Here is a 21068-nt window from a genome sequence, read left to right as displayed (position 1 = left end):
TTCAAACACCTTGTATATAAAAGGGAAATTTGTGAATGTGTGTTTGTTCGAAATGCTTAGCATACTTCCCAACATGCTACACACTTGACATTTGGCATGTGGGTAGCTTCCAGACTGTACGCAATGCAAAAAGTATAAAAATCGACTTTTGTATTTTTTAGGGGGGGGGGGCGCAATAATGGATATATTTTGCACGGCAAGTGAGTGGTGGCGTCACATCTGTGATGTCAAGTTTCACGCATCCCCCCCAACCCTCCGCGTAGGCCATGTATTAATCCAAGACAAGAATCCAAGTCTCGGGCGAAGCCGGGTAGTAAAGCTAGTTTACCATATTTGTTTTTGTGTGTGTATGTTTTTGTGTTTGATAATATAACACACTCAGGACGCACAACGACAAGTTCACACATTGCCACACGCATTTAGCCGTCCAGTCGTTGAGGATAGTCCTCTGGATGCCTCAATGGGGAATCGTTCACGTTCAAGTGCTAGTGTTAGGGGCGAGCATCGAGCTGGGAATTCAGTATTAGGGGCGAAAGGTTGGACGTGAGTGCCATAGTGCGGGGATAATAATGGAGACGGGGTTTTTGTGTTGAATTTAAATTGAAAACTAAAAAGAGTACACACAAGAAATGGAGAGCGACTTGGCATCCTTTAGTACAATAATTAGTATGTGAAATCGTGTCGAATTCAACAGGGGGAGGGGCTGATAATTTCTGACCCAGGAACGGCAACCATATTTTTCCGATAAGGTTTATGATTTGTTGAATGTGGTTTTGCTCAACACGGCATTTTTCTGGACCATAATCCCTGCGTTCAGCGAGGTCTGCCTTTATATGTTAGTGAGCTGCCATGTACACCATCTCACATGTTCATGTATGCAGGTGAAATAGCCCTTGCTGCACAGGGCACACACCTTGAGAACACTGCCAAAACGTAAACAGCTGATCTAACTTTATTGGAGGCATATTTCCGTCATTGGAGACTATGACCAAATCCCTCCGAAACCACAAGCACGTGCCACCTGAACAAACACGCAGCAGATGCCACCCTTGATGTGTCCTTCTGTGGGCGCCAAGTGTGCTATGACCCTACTCCAAGATATCTATGGGTTATCATGAATAGAAGACTGAACGTCAAGCCCCACATAAAACAGATATGTGAAAAGACCAAACCAAGAATTTCCCTGCCATAGAAACTTTCAGGAATGACCTGGGGTGCCTCAGCTGATGTGCTGCGAACCGACATCCTATTACTGACATATTCAGTGGCTTAGTCCTGCGTTCCAGCCTGGTCCGGGAGCTTGTACACACAACATCCAGATGCACAGTTAAATAATGCAATGCGCATCACAGCCGCACGACTGAAACCAACACCACTCACCTGGCTCCCTGTTCGTGCGGAGATGCTGCTTCCAATATCCGCAGAAACAACCACCTACCCATCAATCAATACCTCAACAATGTACCGCACCGCAGACTCAAGTTCCAATCTCCCTTCTGGAATTTTGCTGTCACCATCCTAGAATCTAGCCCAGATTTGTAAGAATGCTGGCAAACAGAATGGAATGTGGACGTCCATAATAAACACCACACTCGAGACCCAAACATCACACCTCCAGCAGCATACGACATTCCTCGAAGACACTGACATACCATCAAGCGCATCAGAACATCCATAGGCTATTTCGGAAACCCCATCTCAAAACTGGAATATTAAAGACAAGCCACAGTGCGATTGTGGTCATGCAACCCCAAATGTGGACAACCACTGTAGTCTGCCCTCTTTAAACAGAGAAATAGCAAAGCTACATGAAGTCTCTCCTGAAGCCCTCTCGTGGCTAGCAGACCTTGGAGATTGGCATTTAGCTCCTGAACATATTGCCATATACAATAATAGAATATAATCTCTGGTTCTTTCGGTAAGTCACGTAGAATATACATTTGAATGAGTGAAAAAACATTTTCAAATAATTAACTTTCACATGCTACTCTTCCAGGTTTACTCTTGATCCTAAAATGGTGATAAACTGTGGGGTCTGATCCAATGTCATGTTTTAATCACGAATCAATTACACTCCAACGTTTATTATTTCCCCAGAGGTATAATTAGGGAAAGTAACAGACAACCTATTATTGTTCAGAGCATTGGCTCTGAAAATGTTGCACTTGATCCTCCCCACAGTTTGTATCTGTATGTTTACAAATATTTTCAATTCAAATGCAAATAAGATAATTATACATGATCCGCATCTGTTGATTCCTGCACATGGGCAGTGCAACATAGGGAGGCACTATAATTAGATTTTCTGACAACCCGATTTGTGCGATGTGTTACATAATCATCAGCAATGATCAATCCACCGCTGGATGAAGGCCTCCCCGAACAAGTTGTCCTGTTTTTTTGGTGATGGACACAGTTAAACCATCTGGTCCAAGAGGTTTCTCTCGTTCCTTACTGCGAAGGCAGAGCTTCAAATGTGACGCAGCTGGAACTTCCTCTTCTTTTGAGAAATTGGGATGTGATTTTTTATTTCTTCTTCTTGGTTCGCATAAAGTCATGCCATTCACCTTCAAGACTCCATCTCTGTCATGAATTATGGTTTCATACACTGTATTACCCGCAGGGCGAATTGCCAATGGTCTACCTTTTTACTGCTTTCTTGCTCTCATTTCTTGCTTTGACGTCTACAATCATGTTGCGTTGTGCTCTGTCATTTATTTTCGCATTCTTTCTCTAAGTATACGTTGTTTTACCAATATTGTGTATTGAATCTTTCACATCTCACATCCATGTTTGTATCACTCTCCTTTCCTTCATGTTGTTTGTGGTTTCAGACAATTTTTTTGATTTGTAAATATTTTCCCCACTTGCAAATAATTAATGTAACAACATTTTTTTGGTTCCTGGGTAGTGTTATTTCCTAATTGCTTATGCCTCAAAAGTACAGAAAATGGCTATTATTCCCCACAAACTTTATCCATTACAGTACAATGCTAATGAATACATATTTGAAAGTGGAAATATCCATTTCATCATGTTAATCCTCTAGGGTATTTAATTTGTTGCTTAGAGTAAGCTAAAATCAGATACCTGCTGCCCTGTTAATGGTCTTTGATTTTTCTGTATATGCTTCGCTCTCTGTTTGGCTATGTTTTAGTGCAACTCCCATGCATTGCGCAAGCATTTTGATCACTTGCTGTGTTAATATTGTTGAAGACATACAGTAACACCTCTGAAATCTGGACTAGTGTGAGGAGAACCATTCTAGTTTTACGAGGGCATCTGGGATTTTGCAAATAATAAAATGGCGACATTACTTAATTTAATTTTCCACGTACTGTAATTAGCATCGATGGCTTTCCTTAGGACTGGATCACAATTAACTACAGTATATTTCCAATTTTACATTTACGTGTCAAAACTATTAATCAATCACGACTGTAAAGTCTAATCTGAGTCACTCACGACCACATAGCCATCCTGCGTTACTCATTAATATTCTTATGATAATGTAACAATGCTTTGCAAAGTGGTTTTATAAATTGATTTAATCCGTTGATTGGGCATGGCGGAGTCTTCTTACAGCACTGCAGAGTATTTACAAAGTTACTTTGAAGGTCCACCTTTTTTACAATGCAATAAATTATGAAGAAGATTAATTAACCGCAGTAGTGTATATGAAAGATAACAAATAATTTAAACGTATTTATGGTTAGTATGTTTATTTCCCCCCCAAAATCGATATAATCTACTCAGTGGCAATATGTACTTAAAAATAATTTACAGCTATCCTTTGTAAAATTTAAATTTGGAACCACGAGAGCGATATCATGACGAGCCGTCTGAGTCCACCCTCTCTCTGAGTGCATTGAGGAGCATCAGCATGGAGAAGTGCGAATTTTCTTCGTACCCAGCGCGTCACAAACTTCCTTAAGCAATTTAGAAGAGAAATTCCGCCCTTGATCTGTGAGCAGCCTCTCAGGTACCCCCTTGTCCATAACATACCCGTTCAAGAAAGCGTCGGTAATGGACGCTGCCGTTTGGTCGGGCAGAGGCCAGGCCATCGGCCATCGAGAAAAATATTCCACCCCGACCAGAAGGTATTTATTGCCCCTAGCCGACGGGGGAAACGGGCCCAGAATATCGAGAGCAACCAATTCGTTGATACGGGACACCTTAATGGAACGTAACAGTGGTACATAGGGGTTCCGAGGCGGCTTCCTCTTCGCACAATCCTGGCATGAGCGGACAAAGTCATTGACTTCTGCCGTCATACCGGCCCAAAAAAAATCCTTCTGCATCGCGGCCAAAGTCTTTTGGACGCCGAGGTGCATCAACTTATCAGCGTGCAGAGCACTTAGCAGGTCGTAGCGAAGTGAAGTAGGCACCACCAAGCGTGGTCGGTCAGACAACCCGTCGGTACACATTAACAATCCCGACTTGCCTCGGAACATCTGCCACTTCCAGCCCGCCAATTGAGATTTCTGTTTCCCTATCAATTTCTGTAGCGGAGACAGCGAGGCATCGGCCTCCTGCTCATGTAACCAGACCGCGTGCGGCAGCCGTAAGGTATCATCGGTGTCCACCGACACCTGCTGGTCGTCCTCCTCCGCTTTCGCCCCTGTGTCGTCCTCATTCGCTATCGCCCCCATAACCGGACAGGGCGAGGTGGGCGGTGCCGCACAGCGGTGCGTGCCCGTCAGGCAAGTGCACGGAGGAAGGGGCGGCAGCCTTGAGAGCGCGTCAGCGTTCGCGTGACGGGCCCCCTTTCGGTATGTAATATCGAAAGAAAATTCCTGTAACGATTCCAACCACCGAGCCAATTGGCCTGATGGTTGATCCAATTTCAAGGAGTATTGCAAAGCCGCATGATCAGTGCGAACTAGGAACTTCCGTCCATACAGGTACGGCCGGTACAATCGAACAAAGTGGACAATTGCCAAAAGTTCTCGTCTTGTCACGCAATAGCGTGTTTCCGCAGGGGATAAAACCCTGCTGCCGTACGCCACCACTCGCTCAACCCCGTCCTTACGTTGCGACAAAACGGCCCCAATGCCGATATCACTAGCATCCGTATCAAGGATGAACGGCTGTGAGAAGTCTGGGTAATCTAGCGTGGGCGCCGTGGCGAGGTGGTCCCGAAGTGCCACAAAAGAACTTTCCTCCTCCGCTCCCCATTTAAACCTTTGATTTTTGCCAGTCAGAACGTGTAATGGTTTTGCCAACGTCGCAAAGTTCTTAACAAAGCGGCGATAATAGGAAGCGAACCCAATAAACCGCCGAACATCACCCACCGAAGTGGGTGTGGGCCACTCTCGTACACATTTGGTTTTCAGAGGGTCAGTGGATACGCCGTCTGAACTGACAATATGACCCAAGTAACGGACGGAGTGTTGCAGAAGGTGGCATTTTTTAGGTTTAAACTTAAGGTCAGCCGCGCGCATTCTTTGAAAAACCGTCTCTAGGCGTTGGAGGTGTTCCTCGAACGTGCGGCTGAAGACAATTATATCGTCTAGATATATGAGGCACGTTTCCCACTGCAGTCCAGCCAACACCAATTCCATGAGCCGCTGAAACGTCGCCGGCGCCGCATTCAAGCCCATAGGCAACCGATTAAATTCAAAGAGACCTTGCGGCGTGCGGAATGCCGTTTTGGCCTTCGACTCATCATCGAGGGGAAGCTGCCAGAAGCCCGAGGACAGGTCAAGGGTGGAAAAGAATTTAGCACCCGATAAAGCATCCAATGAATCATCCATCCTCGGTAAGGGGTACGCATCCGCCACCGAAATTTTGTTCAACCGGCGGAAATCAACGCAAAATCTCGTACCACCATCCTTTTTCTTAACCAGAACGACGGGTGCGGCCCAAGGGCTGTTGGACGGCGAAATAATATCCGCCGCCAGAAATTCATCTACCGCTCCGCGCACGTGTTCCCTTTTCGCCAGGCTCATGCGATGAGGGTGCATACAGATGGGAGGTGCTGCACCGGTGTCAATATGGTGCGACAAAAGCGACGTGCGGCCGAGGTCCAAATCATTTTTGCTGAAAACATCAGCGTATCATAGCAATAATGAACGCAGGGCGTTCCTTTGTTCATTCGACAAGGAAGAATTCTCTCCGCATAAATCTGCGATCCAGCGTTCTTGTGAACGATCGTGCGGGAGCCCACCAGCGGGCATCCGAGCGCGCGGCGTTTTGTCGCAAGAGGCAAAGTCGGTAGTGGCGTGAGCCAGCACCGACCCCTCCGGAACAATAACGCGGTCAGGTCCCCCATTTAACACCTGTATGAAAGGTGCTTGATCTGGTCGCACGATCGTTTGTGCCGCCGCCAAAGAAAAGGATTTAGATACCGAATTAGATGGGGATAGCAGCACGCCCTTCGCATCCCTTCCCATTCGAAGGGGTTTTCGATAACGCAGCGGAATTAGCATCTGTGCTCCCGATGGAACCTCCACCGTAGCAGCAACAACGGCAGTAACTGCGTTACCCGTAGGTACGTTGGCCAACAGGGAAGGCAGGAACGCCATTCTACGACCCCCCGGCATTTCCAAACAGTCCTGGTCGACCCGTATTCTCAGCGGCATCCGGCGCAGGAAATCAGTACCGAGTAAGCATGGAACAGCTAGCGAGCGAGAGATTAACACAGGTCCTGCGGCGGTAATATTTCCGATAGCGATGCTCACATCTACCTGGCCACAGATACCCATCCTTCCCCCATTCGTGGCGACACACGCATCATTAACCCTGCGTATCCGCGACGTAGGAATGGACAACAAATGGAAAATAACATCTGAAATGATGGTGGCCGACGCGCCCATGTCCACCAAGATACGGACGTCAACGCCGTCGATGGTACCGCGTACCGTCGACAAGCCCGACGCCGCAGCCACAACTCTGCGAGCCAATTTTTTCCACTGTGTAGCAGAGCGCGTAAATGTAGCAACCGATTAAATTCAAAGAGACCTTGCGGCGTGCGGAATGCCGTTTTGGCCTTCGACTCATCATCGAGGGGAAGCTGCCAGAAGCCCGAGGACAGGTCAAGGGTGGAAAAGAATTTAGCACCCGATAAAGCATCCAATGAATCATCCATCCTCGGTAAGGGGTACGCATCCGCCACCGAAATTTTGTTCAACCGGCGGAAATCAACGCAAAATCTCGTACCACCATCCTTTTTCTTAACCAGAACGACGGGCACGGCCCAAGGGCTGTTGGACGGCGAAATAATATCCGCCGCCAGAAATTCATCTACCGCTCCGCGCACGTGTTCCCTTTCCGCCGGGCTCATGCGATGAGGGTGCATACAGATGGGAGGTGCTGCACCGGTGTCAATATGGTGCGACAAAAGCGACGTGCGGCCGAGGTCCAAATCATTTTTGCTGAAAACATCAGCGTATCATAGCAATAATGAACGCAGGGCATTCCTTTGTTCATTCGACAAGGAAGAATTCTCTCCGCATAAATCTGCGATCCAGCGTTCTTGTGAATGATCGTGCGGGAGCCCACCAGCGGGCATCCGAGCGCGCGGCGTTTTGTCGCAAGAGGCAAAGTCGGTAGTGGCGTGAGCCAGCACCGACCCCTCCGGAACAATAACGCGGTCAGGTCCCCCATTTAACACCTGTATGAAAGGTGCTTGATCTGGTCGCACGATCGTTTGTGCCGCCGCCAAAGAAAAGGATTTAGATACCGAATTAGATGGGGATAGCAGCACGCCCTTCGCATCCCTTCCCATTCGAAGGGGTTTTCGATAACGCAGCGGAATTAGCATCTGTGCTCCCGATGGAACCTCCACCGTAGCAGCAACAACGGCAGTAACTGCGTTACCCGTAGGCGCGTTGGCCAACAGGGAAGGCAGGAACGCCATTCTACGACCCCCCGGCATTTCCAAACAGTCCTGGTCGACCCGTATTCTCAGCGGCATCCGGCGCAGGAAATCAGTACCGAGTAAGCATGGAACAGCTAGCGAGCGAGAGATTAACACAGGTCCTGCGGCGGTAATATTTCCGATAGCGATGCTCACATCTACCTGGCCACAGATACCCATCCTTCCCCCATTCGTGGCGACACACGCATCATTAACCCTGCGTATCCGCGACGTAGGAATGGACAACAAATGGAAAATAACATCTGAAATGATGGTGGCCGACGCGCCCATGTCCACCAAGATACGGACGTCAACGCCGTCGATGGTACCGCGTACCGTCGACGAGCCCGACGCCGCAGCCACAACTCTGCGAGCCAATTTTTTCCACTGTGTAGCAGAGCAGGAGAAGTAAAATCATCCTCAGGAGTGTAAGAATGAGTGCGAGTGGATGAGTGATGTGACAAGACCTGCCGGGTGTCCGATTTGTGCCGACTCGCCCGAGGTTGTTGCAGCTCCGCAGCAGGTGGAGGAGATGGAGGTCCCCTTGGCGGAAGAGGCGACAGCAGAGGTCGGCAGCGGCAGTCACGGGCAAAATGGCCCCGTCTGCCGCACTTGAAGCACGCGGCCGATGTCGGCCGGCGGTCGGACGACCCGGCCCTTGCGCGTGGACGGCCCGTGTAGTGGCCACGCTGGTCGCGCAGCCGCCGTCCCGGAATCCTATGCGGAACAGCAGCAGCCAGCATGTCGTCGTCGCCCGAGTCGTCGGAGCAGTGGACCACCAGTCGTGGAGACCACCCCAAAGGCGGCCCGTCGATTTCTGGTTTCCCCGTCCACGCCGCCATCTGGTCCCAATGCTTAATGTTAAATTTAGCGTCCAGGCAGCGCGCCACCCATCGCGATGTAAGCGGTTCGTGGCCGCACACTGGTAGCGCGTGGTGATTGGTCAACTAGGGTGGGTGCTCACATCGAGGTCCGCATAGGCTCCGTCTCCCCGGGAGCGGATGACTATAAAAGGCGATGCGCAGGGGCGCTCGGGGAGTTGGTAACCAGTGAAGATCGAAGACGGAGTTGGAAGAGATAGGGCCCTGAGACCCCTAGTCCCGCTGTCCTTGTAAGGGCCGGGACCCTGTGCGGCTCAGAGGCGAGACCGTGGGACCCGCGGCCTGACGTCCTTGTGAGGCGAGGCTGTGGGACCCAGTGGTCGGGACCCATACCCCAGCCGGGGTGGGTTCCCTGGAAGCTATGGGGCGGGAGAGCCCGTGTGTGTGTAGCCGGGGGAACCGCGTAGCGTAGGCTACAGTTGGCCACACGTGTTGATGAGTTTGGTGTTAATAAAAGTGTGCTACCCGTCAAGTCGTCTCCCGCCCAAATTCTTACATTACATTTAGGTACATATATTTTTAGTTACAAATCACCTCTATGCTTACTTGACTTTCTGCCTGTTTCTTTGTCTGGTACTTTGTGGTTCTTTATGTGTGGTAAGTGTAACATTTGACGTTTCATTACTTTATTTCAAAATTATACAGTAATTTGTTTATCTCATCTTAAATAAAGTTGTTCAGGAGTGGACCATTTTGGGGCTGAAACGTATCTCAGCTTATAACATGGGGGTGGGAGTGAGTCAATGGGAAAACAACGATAGTTTAACGGGCGTTCACTTACCGAGCAATTTTCGAAATATTAAATATACCAGGTTTATCAAAATCTGTTCATATTTTGCAGGTTAATCGCTACATCTATTCATTGTCAATCGATCCATAGATCGAGTAATTCAATTTTCACGTGACACACCCCTTATTTTGATTGGCTAATATCTGCATGATCGGTGATTCCATTGCAGTTCGTGTTTATTGTATCGTAGCACTGTAATAGGATAAAATCGTACACCCGACAAAATCAACAATCAGAGATTTGCCCATATATGGAAGTGGGCGTGGCTTTGACCGAAGGGGCGTGTATTTGCCCATATATGGCACTGCGGACCGTGTATCGAGATTAAATGTATCGATTCCGCTCAGTCGATTCATAATAAAAAAAAACATAAAAATACAATACCTGGTTAATCGTAATTTGCGAGTTAATCGCTATGTCGATTCCTTACCAATCGATCTATGGATTGAGTAATGATGTGACTTGCCCCCTTCATTTGATTGGCTAATATCAGCGGTATCGGCGCTTTAGTCGCAGTCCGCTTTTATTGCGCCTCCTCGCCTGCCAATGATGACCCCCGGGAGCAAGAGGGGGAGGGTGGGCTCTGAGCCCCTCCTCCTACTAACCACCCCCTTCCTCCATCATCTCATTATCATCATCGTTAATATTAAAGGTATGTAAAGTTAATGTAATGTTAATTTATATTTCATTATGTTATTGTCTAGTGTATTGTATGTTATTTGGTGTTTTGTGACTAAACAGGCAAGTTAGTTAAGCCGTGACGGCTCTGACCATGGCCGTGGTTCCCCTAACCCTCTATTTCCCATAGGCGCTGTAGTTCACTAACCGCAAGTTTCGCTTACAGGGGCATTTCCAGGAACGAAATCCCCGCGGTTGGCGAGGGATGACCTATTTACATTTAATTTTCTGATTCGTTTTACTCTTTTTCTGCAATATATTCTGGCATACCCAAGTCCAGTTTTGAGAGGTATAACTGTATATGCTACACAGCATAAAGTGTGAAATCATATATTTGTCATTGTTACAAGAAAGTGGCACGGATTGCGACATACACATCTCTCACCTTCGTGGTTTCCCCGCAGCTCCGCGACTGCGGCTCCATGTGAGCCCAGCCCGCTTCTAGAGGTCACGTTTTTTTTGCCGACCGCAAAGCGTTTTGAGTCCACCGCGTTTTGTGGCGCGGATTACGGAGAGTGCTCACAAACCGCCAGCAAATCCGTGCATTGTAAGGCTTCGCGGATTGTTGGATCGCGATTTGTTGCCATTTATGCCATATAATGTGATTGCTTGACAATTTGTTTAAAGTATCCACGAACGTTTAGGATGGGGATGATACCAGGAGTTTGCTGTAAGAATTCCCAGAAGTATAGTTTTGCTCAGCACAAGTTTTCTTCAAGATACCTTAGTGCTATTGCCGCTAAACTTCAGGTTCATACATAGCATAGTGAAGCAATACAAATAATAACAAATAATAACTGAAAATAGTATTTCGATTTAAAGCTTTCGTGACTGCAGGGATTCATCTTCTTGGTTCGTACTGCCATCAGTAGATAACTGAGGCTCAAGGCCAGCATCTCAAGAGTATTGTTTCAGACCAGAAACCAGAATATTTTATTTCAAATAGTCATATATGTTTAAAAAAGTATGCAATCCCAGTAGGTATAATGTATATGATACTGTTTTGTCATGTTATGTTTAAAATTATTATTTTTTACTTCTGATCCCTTTCCATGTGTTGCAGCCATGACGATAGCGTGACAAGTTACCATCACTCTTGCAAGCCTACTGGAGAGTCGGCTGAATCCTTGACATCAGAAACGTAACTATTTTACTAAGCATTTCACGATTACAATGCAAGAAAAAAATGGGCTCAGCAATGTGTATCTAAAGCAGAAGTACAAAAATTGATCATATTCGACAGGCAAACCTCGCTCAGCGCTCAAGATGCATTCCTGGAGAAGTGAGCGCTTATCAAATCAGTGCTCAAAGGGGTCATTATACCATTGTACACATGGGGATGCATTCCCGACAGCGTTATATCTTTCGTATGAGCAATATATTAAGGACTTCATTGGGGTATCAGTAATAGCGCTAATAATACAGATGTTAAACTACATTTCATGAATATAAAAAGTATTATTCCATCAGCATTACGTGCTGTACTCACAAGTGCATTCTACTGTACTCTACTGCGCTCCCAATCCGAGTTTTAGTGATGCCCTCAGCCAAAATTTCTGTGGTTAGGTTTATTTTAGGTGGAGCCTGAGACTCTATCCTGGTCTCGTGAGTCCCCACCTGGCTAAATGCACTGTAATAACATTGAAAAAAAAAAGACATGGATTAAAAAAAAGAAATCGTGGCCACGAATAATGATAATCAAATCGTGGGGGGTGGGGTCTGGTTGGCTCAGAGCTGTGCGTCGCTCTCATTGGCTGAGCGAATGATGGGGGCGGGGACATTTTCTCGGCCACCGCTGCATGTTCCCACTTGTAAGTGCGATATAGGTGTTTTTATTTAAATGTTTTTTAGTAAAATGTTTCTCCAGGACAAAGAGCGATATGACGAATCAGCATTATACTGGGTCACACTAAGCGAGGTCTGCCTGTATTAAAAAAAAAAAGTTTTGCTGGCTGGCTTCCTGCCTGGACATCTGGCTGCCTTGAATGCCACCCCCAATCTGCGTGCTGACGTCATGCCTTCCCCTCACCCACCCTTAACCCCGAATAGGCTATGCTACTTTACAGTGTAATGTATTAGCCATACATGTTTTCTGGCTGAGGTGGAGGGAGGGACGGTAACGTTCCAAGGACCTGCAGACTGCTACTATTTACAAAAATAAATATTTGTGTATGTTCATACACTTATTTTGTTTGTAAAATAAATATTTTTTAATTTGATGGAACTTGAATGTTATCTATCATCATAATCACTAGTAGTCATATATATCCACTGCTGAAAGGACTTTGCATGTACAAACTGTTGCTCACAGCCACACTCGTCCACGCAGTTGTCCTGCTATCATCGCAGCTTTCCACTCTTGTTGTCCCTTCTACACTTGCTACTTCGAGGCATTTCAATATAGTTACATTACAGCTATTGCGGTTACTTTTTCAGACCAAGTCGGAGTCCAGTTTGTTGAATATAACGTGGTGAATGTGTGGTGTTGTACTCACACGGACACTCTTAACTTTTCACCTGTGTCACTTTATTTACCTTGCATCCCGTGTGAATGCTCCTCACTTACACTAACACACACACCCTTGTTCCGAACTTTCCGACTTCCCTCTACTCATCACCGCGCACAAAGTGCGCGGTAACCACCCTGTGTCCCCCACTCTCTCTTTTACTCTATACTCTACTATCCTGTCCTGCTTCCCTCACGCCTCCGCCCTCGTCCGTGCCCCCAGCAGTAGATCAGCCAACACTGCTGGGGAGGACGAGGTGAGGAGGGCGAGGTCCCTGGCGTCTTATCCCCGACTCTTGTGTTCTTCACCTCTTGAGCACCAACCCCGTGTTGCTCCGCACACTCCCTTATATATCCCTTCTCATTTGGAGTCCTCACTTACCCCTCATTAAGCTACCGCCTCCACGGCATCTCCCAATTATCCCTCCATCTTCCGCCTCTCTGGCGCCTACCCCATGCCCTAACACTCACACCTGCTCATCCCCAAATGCACCCACTCAATCTATGCTTCGCCCCCTAATTGCCGCAGCCTTTCCGGTGCCTAATCCATGGCCCCACGCTTACACCTGTGTGACCTCAGTCGCACTCTCTCCATCCCGGCTTCGCCCCCTAATTGCTGCCACGCCACTCCAGTGTTACCTCGCGCGTTACGCACGAAAAATGTGTGGTGTGTTTAAATATTACTCGCACCGACACGTAACAAGTCACCTGCTTACACTTTATTCACCTATTATTGCACTAGTTGTAGGCACTCCTATAACTATCTGTACGGTAATTTATGTCCAACTTCTCCCCACTCCTATCTACTTTGCACCTCACTTATCCTGCTCTCAGCGACTCCGTACACAGCGTCTCCGCACACAGCGTGGTCGCACACAGCATCTCCGCACACAGCATCTTCGCACACAGCATCTCCGTACACAGCATCTCCGCACACAGCAGCTTCGCACACAGCGTGTTCGCACACAGCGTCTCCACACACAGCGTGTTCGCACATAACGTCTCCGCACACAGCGTCTCCGCACACAGCAGCTTCGCGCACAGCAGTTTCGCACCCAGCAACTCTACATCTCCACCGTTCCCCTCACCTACACTCCCTCAGACCCGCTCACCCGTCTGTCCCAGGCGGGGGGATCAGCCAATACCTGCCCGGCGATGCGTGAGGGTTGAGGTCCCGTTGATGGTTGGAGCGGCAGTGGCGAGATGTTTTCGCTCTTGTCCCCGGCAACAACAACTCCCTCTTTGCTCACGCACACAGCCTTATATCACTCTGCTAATTATCCGAGACCTCCCGTGCATCTCTTTAGCTCTCACCCGACTGGCGCCAGCTGTCACAATAATCACCTTATCATCGCCCCCCATCTCCCGTCTCCCTGGCAACACCCTCTGGCCTCAACGTGCACACCCGGTCGAACCTGTTTGCACCTGCTTCGCCCCTTAACAACTGGCAGTTTGTCTGCGCAAACCTAACATTGCACACGTGCACAAGTTTGCCCTCAGTTGCCCTTGGTTACCTGTGCGCATCGCGTATTTCACTCCTCTACATCATCCCCCTCCCACGAATAAAAACGCAGCTGTCCCAGCTGTCAATATATACAAACATGCGTGTATGTGTTGTGACCGACCAATGACTAATGTAATCGTAAGCAGTGACCGTGGAAGAACAACGAACAACAACAATAAACAATAACAAAGGAAATGTTATGGCGTGAACAAACCATCCTAATTAATGAGAAGTGACGTGTCGCGAGCGAGTGTGTGCGGCAGGACTGCCCTCGTGGGTAGAGACGGTTCCACTCGGGCATGATGAATGGTCCGCTGCAGGAGTCCTCATCGCTCTGTCCATGGCCATTAGCCTCTCTGGTCCTGTCGGTGGTACAGAACAATTCTACTCACGTCCCGATTCCTCAGACGTGGCGGTCGGCGCGCCGGACACATTGGACATTGGCTGCAAGGGACGTGGAGATTAATCGACAGTACCGGGCGAGACGTATCTTTCTAACCGCGACGTAAGCACGAACCAGTGCCGCTGGCCCAACCGAATATGCACGCACTGCGGCCGCCGGACCTCAATGACCTCGACTGGTCCTTGCCAAGGATGGTACAGTTTTGGGGACGTGCCTACGGGCACTTGAGGGAAATGCAACCACGCCATGTCCCCCTCTTTCCAAGACACCCCCGACCCTCCCTGTCTCCACAGCCGCTCGTTCCCGGCCTGCCTGTGGGCTGAGTTGCTCCTAGCGGCCTCGCGGGCCAACCACATCTGCTCAAGCGTTTGCGACATGGGGTTCGGCACTACCGACCCCTTCCGAGAAGGGCGCAATCCCAACTGAACCTGCACCGGGGGTTCGGGCTCCCTCCCATATATCAAATAGAATGGTGAGAATCCCATCGAGGCATGAGGAGCTAGTCTGTAAGCAGCGAGGACCCCTGGAATGTGAAGATCCCAGTCCAACTGGCCCATGGTCACTTGCTGGCATAGCATGGCAGTGAGGGTCCTGTATAACTGCTCGACCATCCCATCCGTCTGTGGATGATACAGTGAGGTGCATATCTTCCGCGTGCCCAGAGAATCACACACCTCCTGGAGCAACTTGAAAGAGAAATTCCTGCCCTGATCCATGAGGAGTTGCTCAGGGGCCCCTTATCAAGGTCATAGCCATATAAAAAGGTGTCGGCTATAGACGCAGCCGATTGGTCAACCAGAGGCCAGACCATCGGCCAACGGGTTAGATATTCAACCCCAATGAGGAGGTACTTGTGTTCTCTCTTGGAGACCGGAAAGGGCCCCAAAATGTCAAGGGCCACCAATTCATTCATCCATGACAAATGATGGACTATAACGGGATCTGCGGTCGCAGGGTAGGAGATTTCCGACGCACACAATCAGCACAACCTTTAATCAGGAGGAGTACATCGGCTTCCATTTCGGGCCAGTAAAAGTCCCTTTTCAGCATCATCAACGTTTTATGAACACCCAGATGCATCAATTTATCATGTATGCCTTAAGTAAGTTTACCCCGAAGGACCGCAGGTACGACCAAATAATAACGCTGAAACTCCCCTTCCCAACGCATGAGTCTCTCTTGCAGCACAATGGATGGGCGACCTGGGGGGCCCGGCCCACGAGAAGCACTACGGCGCAACATCAAGAGTGAGGCGTCATCAACCTGTAGCTTAGCCCACGCATCATGGTCAAGATTCAGGACAGAATCGCGTGGCGACTGAGCGCCTACATCGCACGTTGTCCCGGCCGCCGCCAGCACCGCGGGCGCACCCTCTTGCACTGGCTTACATCTTGACGCCCCCGAGGCACACGTGCACGCGACATGGGGCGGCAAGCGGGACAAGGCATCAGCATTGACGTGCCGAGTGTCTTTCCTCTGCACTACTGTGAATGAAAATCCATGGAGGATTTTGAGCTATCGGGACAACTGCCCGGACGGCTGATCGATGCGCAGGGAGTACTGGAGGGCCGCATGGTCCATATGGACGACAAAGTCCCATCCGTACAAATATGGACGATAGAGCTGGATGAAATGGACCATGGCCAGTAACTCCCTGCGCGTGATGCAATAGCGCTGTTGACCAGGAGGCAGGACTTGACTGCCGTAAGCCACTACCCTCTTTGTGCCCTCAACAAGCTGGGAAAAGACTGACCCGACGCCCGTATCGCTGGCGTCTGTGTCCAATATGAAGGGCCTTGTAAAATCGGGATATGCGAGCGGGGGGGCTTCGGCAATGGCGGCACGGAGGGCGAGGAAGGAATCCTCCTCAGCCTTATCCCACCGAAATCTCTGTCCCTTGGCCATGAGGATGTGAAGTGGTTTAACAATGGTGGCAAAATCTCTAACAAAACGCCGGTAGTCAGAAGCGAATTCGATGAAACTGTGGACTTCCGCCACCGATTTTGGCGCCTGCCACGTGCACATGCACGTGGTTTTCTCTGGATCTGTGGCAACACCGGCTGCACTAACTATATGGCCCAAGTATTTAACCGATATCTGAAGCAAATTACATTTCTGAGGCTTAAATTTCAACTTAACCACACGTACTTTCTCAAAGACCGAGCGCAATCTCTGTAAATGTTCATCAAAGGTACTGCAAAAAATGATGACGTCATCCAAATAAATAAGGCAAGAATCCCATTGCAACGCTGCTAGGACCAATTCTATGAATCGCTGAAAGGTGGCTGATGCTGAATTCAATACCATCGGAAGACAATTGAAATGGTAGAGCCTTTGGGGCATATGAAAGGCGGTTTTTGGTTTGGATTCGTCATCGAGGGGCAATTGCCAAACCCGGACGGTAAATCGAGCGTTGAAAAAAACTGTGCGCCCAATAGTGAGTCGTCCATACGAGGGAGGAGATATGCATCCGCCACCGATATCTTATTTAACTTGCGGAAATCAAAGCAAAATCTTAAGTTCCCATCACGTTTTTTCACTAGGACTATGGGCGCCCCCCACGGGCTATTGGACGGGGAAATTATATCAGCTGCCAGCATCTCATCAACAGCCAGGCGTACCTGTTCCTTCTCAGCTGGGCTAAGTCTGTGCACATTAATCTGAATTGGGGGTGAATCACGCGTATTGATATGATGGTGGATGAGATGAGTGCACCCAATATCAAATTTGCTAGTGCTAAAAACATCGGAAAAATCGTTTAAGAGTCGGTGCAGCTGAGCTCACTGAACTTCTGTCAGTGCAGGGTTCTCAGAGCACAGAGATTCCAGCCACACAGAATCCGACTCATCAGGTTTACCAATGCTTCCCGCGAACCCATGAGCTGGCTCAGCATTATCAAGACACTGGGCCGCCGAGGCATGCCACAGGACAGTGCCCACCTGAATCACAACCGGCGCATGCCCCGCATTAAGTACTTGTAGGAACGGCATCCGCTTGGCGGATACTATAGTCATAGCCCCCACTAGGGAAGGAGATTGCGACACGGCGTTCAAAGGGGTTAGCAGGATTCCCTCCTCCAGGCCTGGTGAAGGCAACTCTTTGCACAATCGCAGCGGTAGGAGCATTTGAGAACATGGTTTGGCTAGGCATCGCATGAATGACAGCATTCTGCGATGGCTGTCAACCAGCGGAGTTCAGAAACAGCAACCGCTGTCCCGATGGTAATTCAATACACCCCTGGTCGATGAGAATTTTCAGGGGCATCCTGCCTAGAAAATCGGTGCCCTGCAAACAGGGCACGGCCAATGTCCGTGAAACTAATATCTGGCCTTCCAAAAAGCTTTAGCCAATTTGCACAGAGGCCAACATCTAACCCAATATAACCGGACTCCCCCCATTATCCGCGACACAAGCGCTCTCCACGGAGGCAAGAGGATCGGACGACAAAGGCAATGTACGAAACACAGCCTCAAAGACCATAGTCGCAACGGCCCTTGTGTCTATCAACAGACGAACCTGGATCCCCTGAATCAACCCCACAATTGTTGAAGAACCCGCCGCGGCGCCCACTACACGATGAGCCAGTGCATTCCACTGCTTGACGCCACGCGGCCAACACGCTAACGACCCCGCACCTCGTGTACGAGTCGCGACGGGATGATATTTCACAGGATGAGTCCGCACGCATCCTATGCTAGTTGGATGATGAGACAAAAACGTCCGTGTATCTAATGTGTCTGGACTCACTTGTATATTGCGGGAGGAGGAGGCGTTGAAGCCAGAGGATGGATGCGGCAGGAACCCTCTGGTCCCACAGCAGCAGTCGAAGGCGATGTGGCCCATGCACCCGCACCTGTAGCAGGTACGGTAAAGACGCCCAGACGGCTGACTCAGCCTGGGGCGCCATTCCCGTGCTGACGGGCGCCGGCCAACACTCCTTTCTTTCATTCCCCTGGCGGAGGAGGCACATGCCTGCTCATCCACGGCCAGCTCCGTTGCACTGGTCGCCGCCGCCGGCCAGTATTTAAGGCTGAGGTGCGCTTAGATGCTGTGGGCGACCTGCAGAGAAGTCAGGTCGTTGTCCCTAGCCACTGCGAGTGTGACCCCCAACTCTCGAGCCAAGGAGAGAAGTCGTTCCAAGGTGAGGGAATCCAAGGCGACTCTGTCCATGCGAGGGAAAGCCGCGTGTCCTAAGGTGAGGAGAGTAATTCGATATGCCAGCGGTGTCTCGTTTTCGCCCCATCGCTGCAGCCTGAATCTTCTCCGAACATTAGATGGGGGAGCGACCATCTCGGGGTAGGCGTGCACGAGGGTCGCTCTATCCGACTCGGGGATGTCGAAAAAGGCTGTTAACAAGTCGAGGGCCGTGAGAAGAGCTTGAAACGCCTCTTGGGATGTCCATCCCACCGAGATGTAGGTGGCCTCGAATCGACGACGAAAAGCCATCCAATCTCCTCCTGCAGCAGTGAACTGACACACCGTAGGCAGCTGTCGGGGCTTGGGAACGACTTCCACCTTAGAATTCGGTGGCTGCTGCTGCGGTGTGGGCCGATTGCCCAAAATGGCGGACGAGTAGAGCATGGCTGCAGGTCCAGCGCTCCAGACGCCTCGGTCGTAACAGCGGCGGGAAGCGTGTCTTGGCGTGCAGTGAAAGTCACAGCAGTCGTCCGCTCGAAGAGATGAGCGTCTCCGCACACAGCAGCTTCACACACAGCAGCTTTGCACCCAGCAACTCTACATCTCCACCGCTGCCCTCACCTACGCTTCCTCAGACCCGCTCACCCGTCTGTCCCGGGCGGGGGGATCAGCCAATACCCGCCCACGACGCGTGAGGGTTGAGGTCCTGTTGATGGCTGGAGTGGCAGCGGCGAGATGTCTTTGCTCTTGTCCCGGGCAACAACAACTCCCTCTCCGCTCATGCACACACCCTTATATCACTCTGCTAATTATCCGACACCTCCCGTGCGTCTCTTGAGCTCTCGCCAGGCTGGCGCCAGATGTCACATTAATCACCTTATCATCCCCCCCATCTCCCGTCTCCCTGGCAACACCTCCGGCCTCAACGTGCACACCGGTCGAACCCGTTTGCACCTGCTTGCCCCTTAACAACTGGCAGTTTATACCGTGCAAACCTAACGTTGCACACTCGCACCTATTTGCCCTCAGTTGCCCTCGGTTAACTGTGCGCACTGCATATTTCTTTCCTCTCCAAATGTATTAAGGAACAAATTTTCTATAACGTGGATGCGAATTGGATATAACGCGATCGAGTGAACGAAACTAGGTCGCGCGAGTAGAGATAAGCGGTTGTACGGCTGCATTGGCAGTGTCACACAAGACTGGATGCTGCTGGATGCTTCTAGATGCTACCCACGTGCGTCATCAGTCTTTGTTCAGCCTGCATGTGCATCTCACGTGTTATCGCGGACTGTGCTTTACCCTATATTATTTGCTAATATAACGCAATTTTGCCACAATTCGGCGTTCTTTAGGAACTCAACTACCACGTTATAGAACACTGTATTTTAAACTTAAATATACACACTATTCTGAATGATAGGTCGCAAACAATTGGAGCACATCAATGACCCTTCACCATAGCCCTTCATGTGCTACGAAGAAGGGCCACTTTTCCAAAATGTCACCTTATTTTTTTTATATTTAGAGCCACAGTGTTATTGACAAATGTGTTGCGTTTGTACTTGTGCATCATTTGCCAATGCAGTGTCACCAAATAACGAATTGAATGCATCAGCGATTGTGATTTCCAGTGTATTTTTTTTTCAAATTCACTTGTTTCTGTAAATACTTTGCTTTTTATTGTGTCATTTTCAGTTTCTGTTACATTTAAGTCACGTGAACATATTTTCTGATCAACTGGCAATCTGCACGTCCTTTTGACTTGACCGACCTTCCGTCCCTCCTAACCAGCCAGCCAGCAAAACTTTAAATTTGATATCAAGCCCTGTCTCTATCCACCAGTCCCTTGCTTTCTCTTTACTCTATACTGCAATCTTGATTTGAAGCTTTCGTGACTGCAGGAATCCATACTCTTTGTTTCTTTCGGTAAAGTCACGTAGGTATAAAAATGTATCTCGGTGTTTCACTTTGTCTCAGTTTCTATCTGTACCTCTATTGCTATGACCCATCTACTACCTCTCCTATATTCTTCTCCTCCTTCCACTGCGTTTCTCTCTCTCTTTCCTCCACCTGTCTCCTCTCCATTCCTCCCCATCTCTTCCACCTTCTTCTAGAAGCCGGCTCAAAGCTGTGAGATTCTGGTGACGTCATAACCCAAACGTTTGCAGTCACATTACTACTTTGCACTCCAATTTGCGCGCCAGCCAGACAAGAATCCGGACAGGAAGCCAGCCAGATATATTTTTTCGAATATAGTATGAAACTGAAATATTTGTAATGTGAAGTACGCATTGTTCAATGATCC

The 21068-nt window shown here is 49.2% G+C and overlaps 1 protein-coding gene across 6 annotated transcripts in view; it reads left to right on the top strand.

The window, feature by feature from the left end:
* LOC133350417 (pleckstrin homology domain-containing family A member 7-like) overlaps positions 1–21068 on the top strand; it is a 60719-nt gene that overhangs the window by 16748 nt on the left and 22903 nt on the right. For all 6 annotated transcript variants that reach the window (XR_009756064.1, XR_009756063.1, XM_061564753.1 and 3 more), the window contains exon 2: positions 11274–11351. Coding sequence is in view for 4 of the 6 variants with exons in the window: in XM_061564753.1 (XP_061420737.1) it covers positions 11274–11351 (78 nt within the window). In the remaining 2 variants the exon portion in view is untranslated. The remainder of the gene's footprint in view (positions 1–11273; positions 11352–21068) is intronic.

This window comes from Lethenteron reissneri, chromosome 33 (genome assembly GCF_015708825.2).
Source record: "Lethenteron reissneri isolate LAM-NWPU_2019-01 chromosome 33, ASM1570882v1, whole genome shotgun sequence".
Lineage (NCBI taxonomy): Eukaryota > Metazoa > Chordata > Hyperoartia > Petromyzontiformes > Petromyzontidae > Lethenteron > Lethenteron reissneri.
The sequence above is the reverse complement of the archived record's forward strand: the minus strand, read 5'-3'. Positions and strand labels throughout refer to the sequence as shown.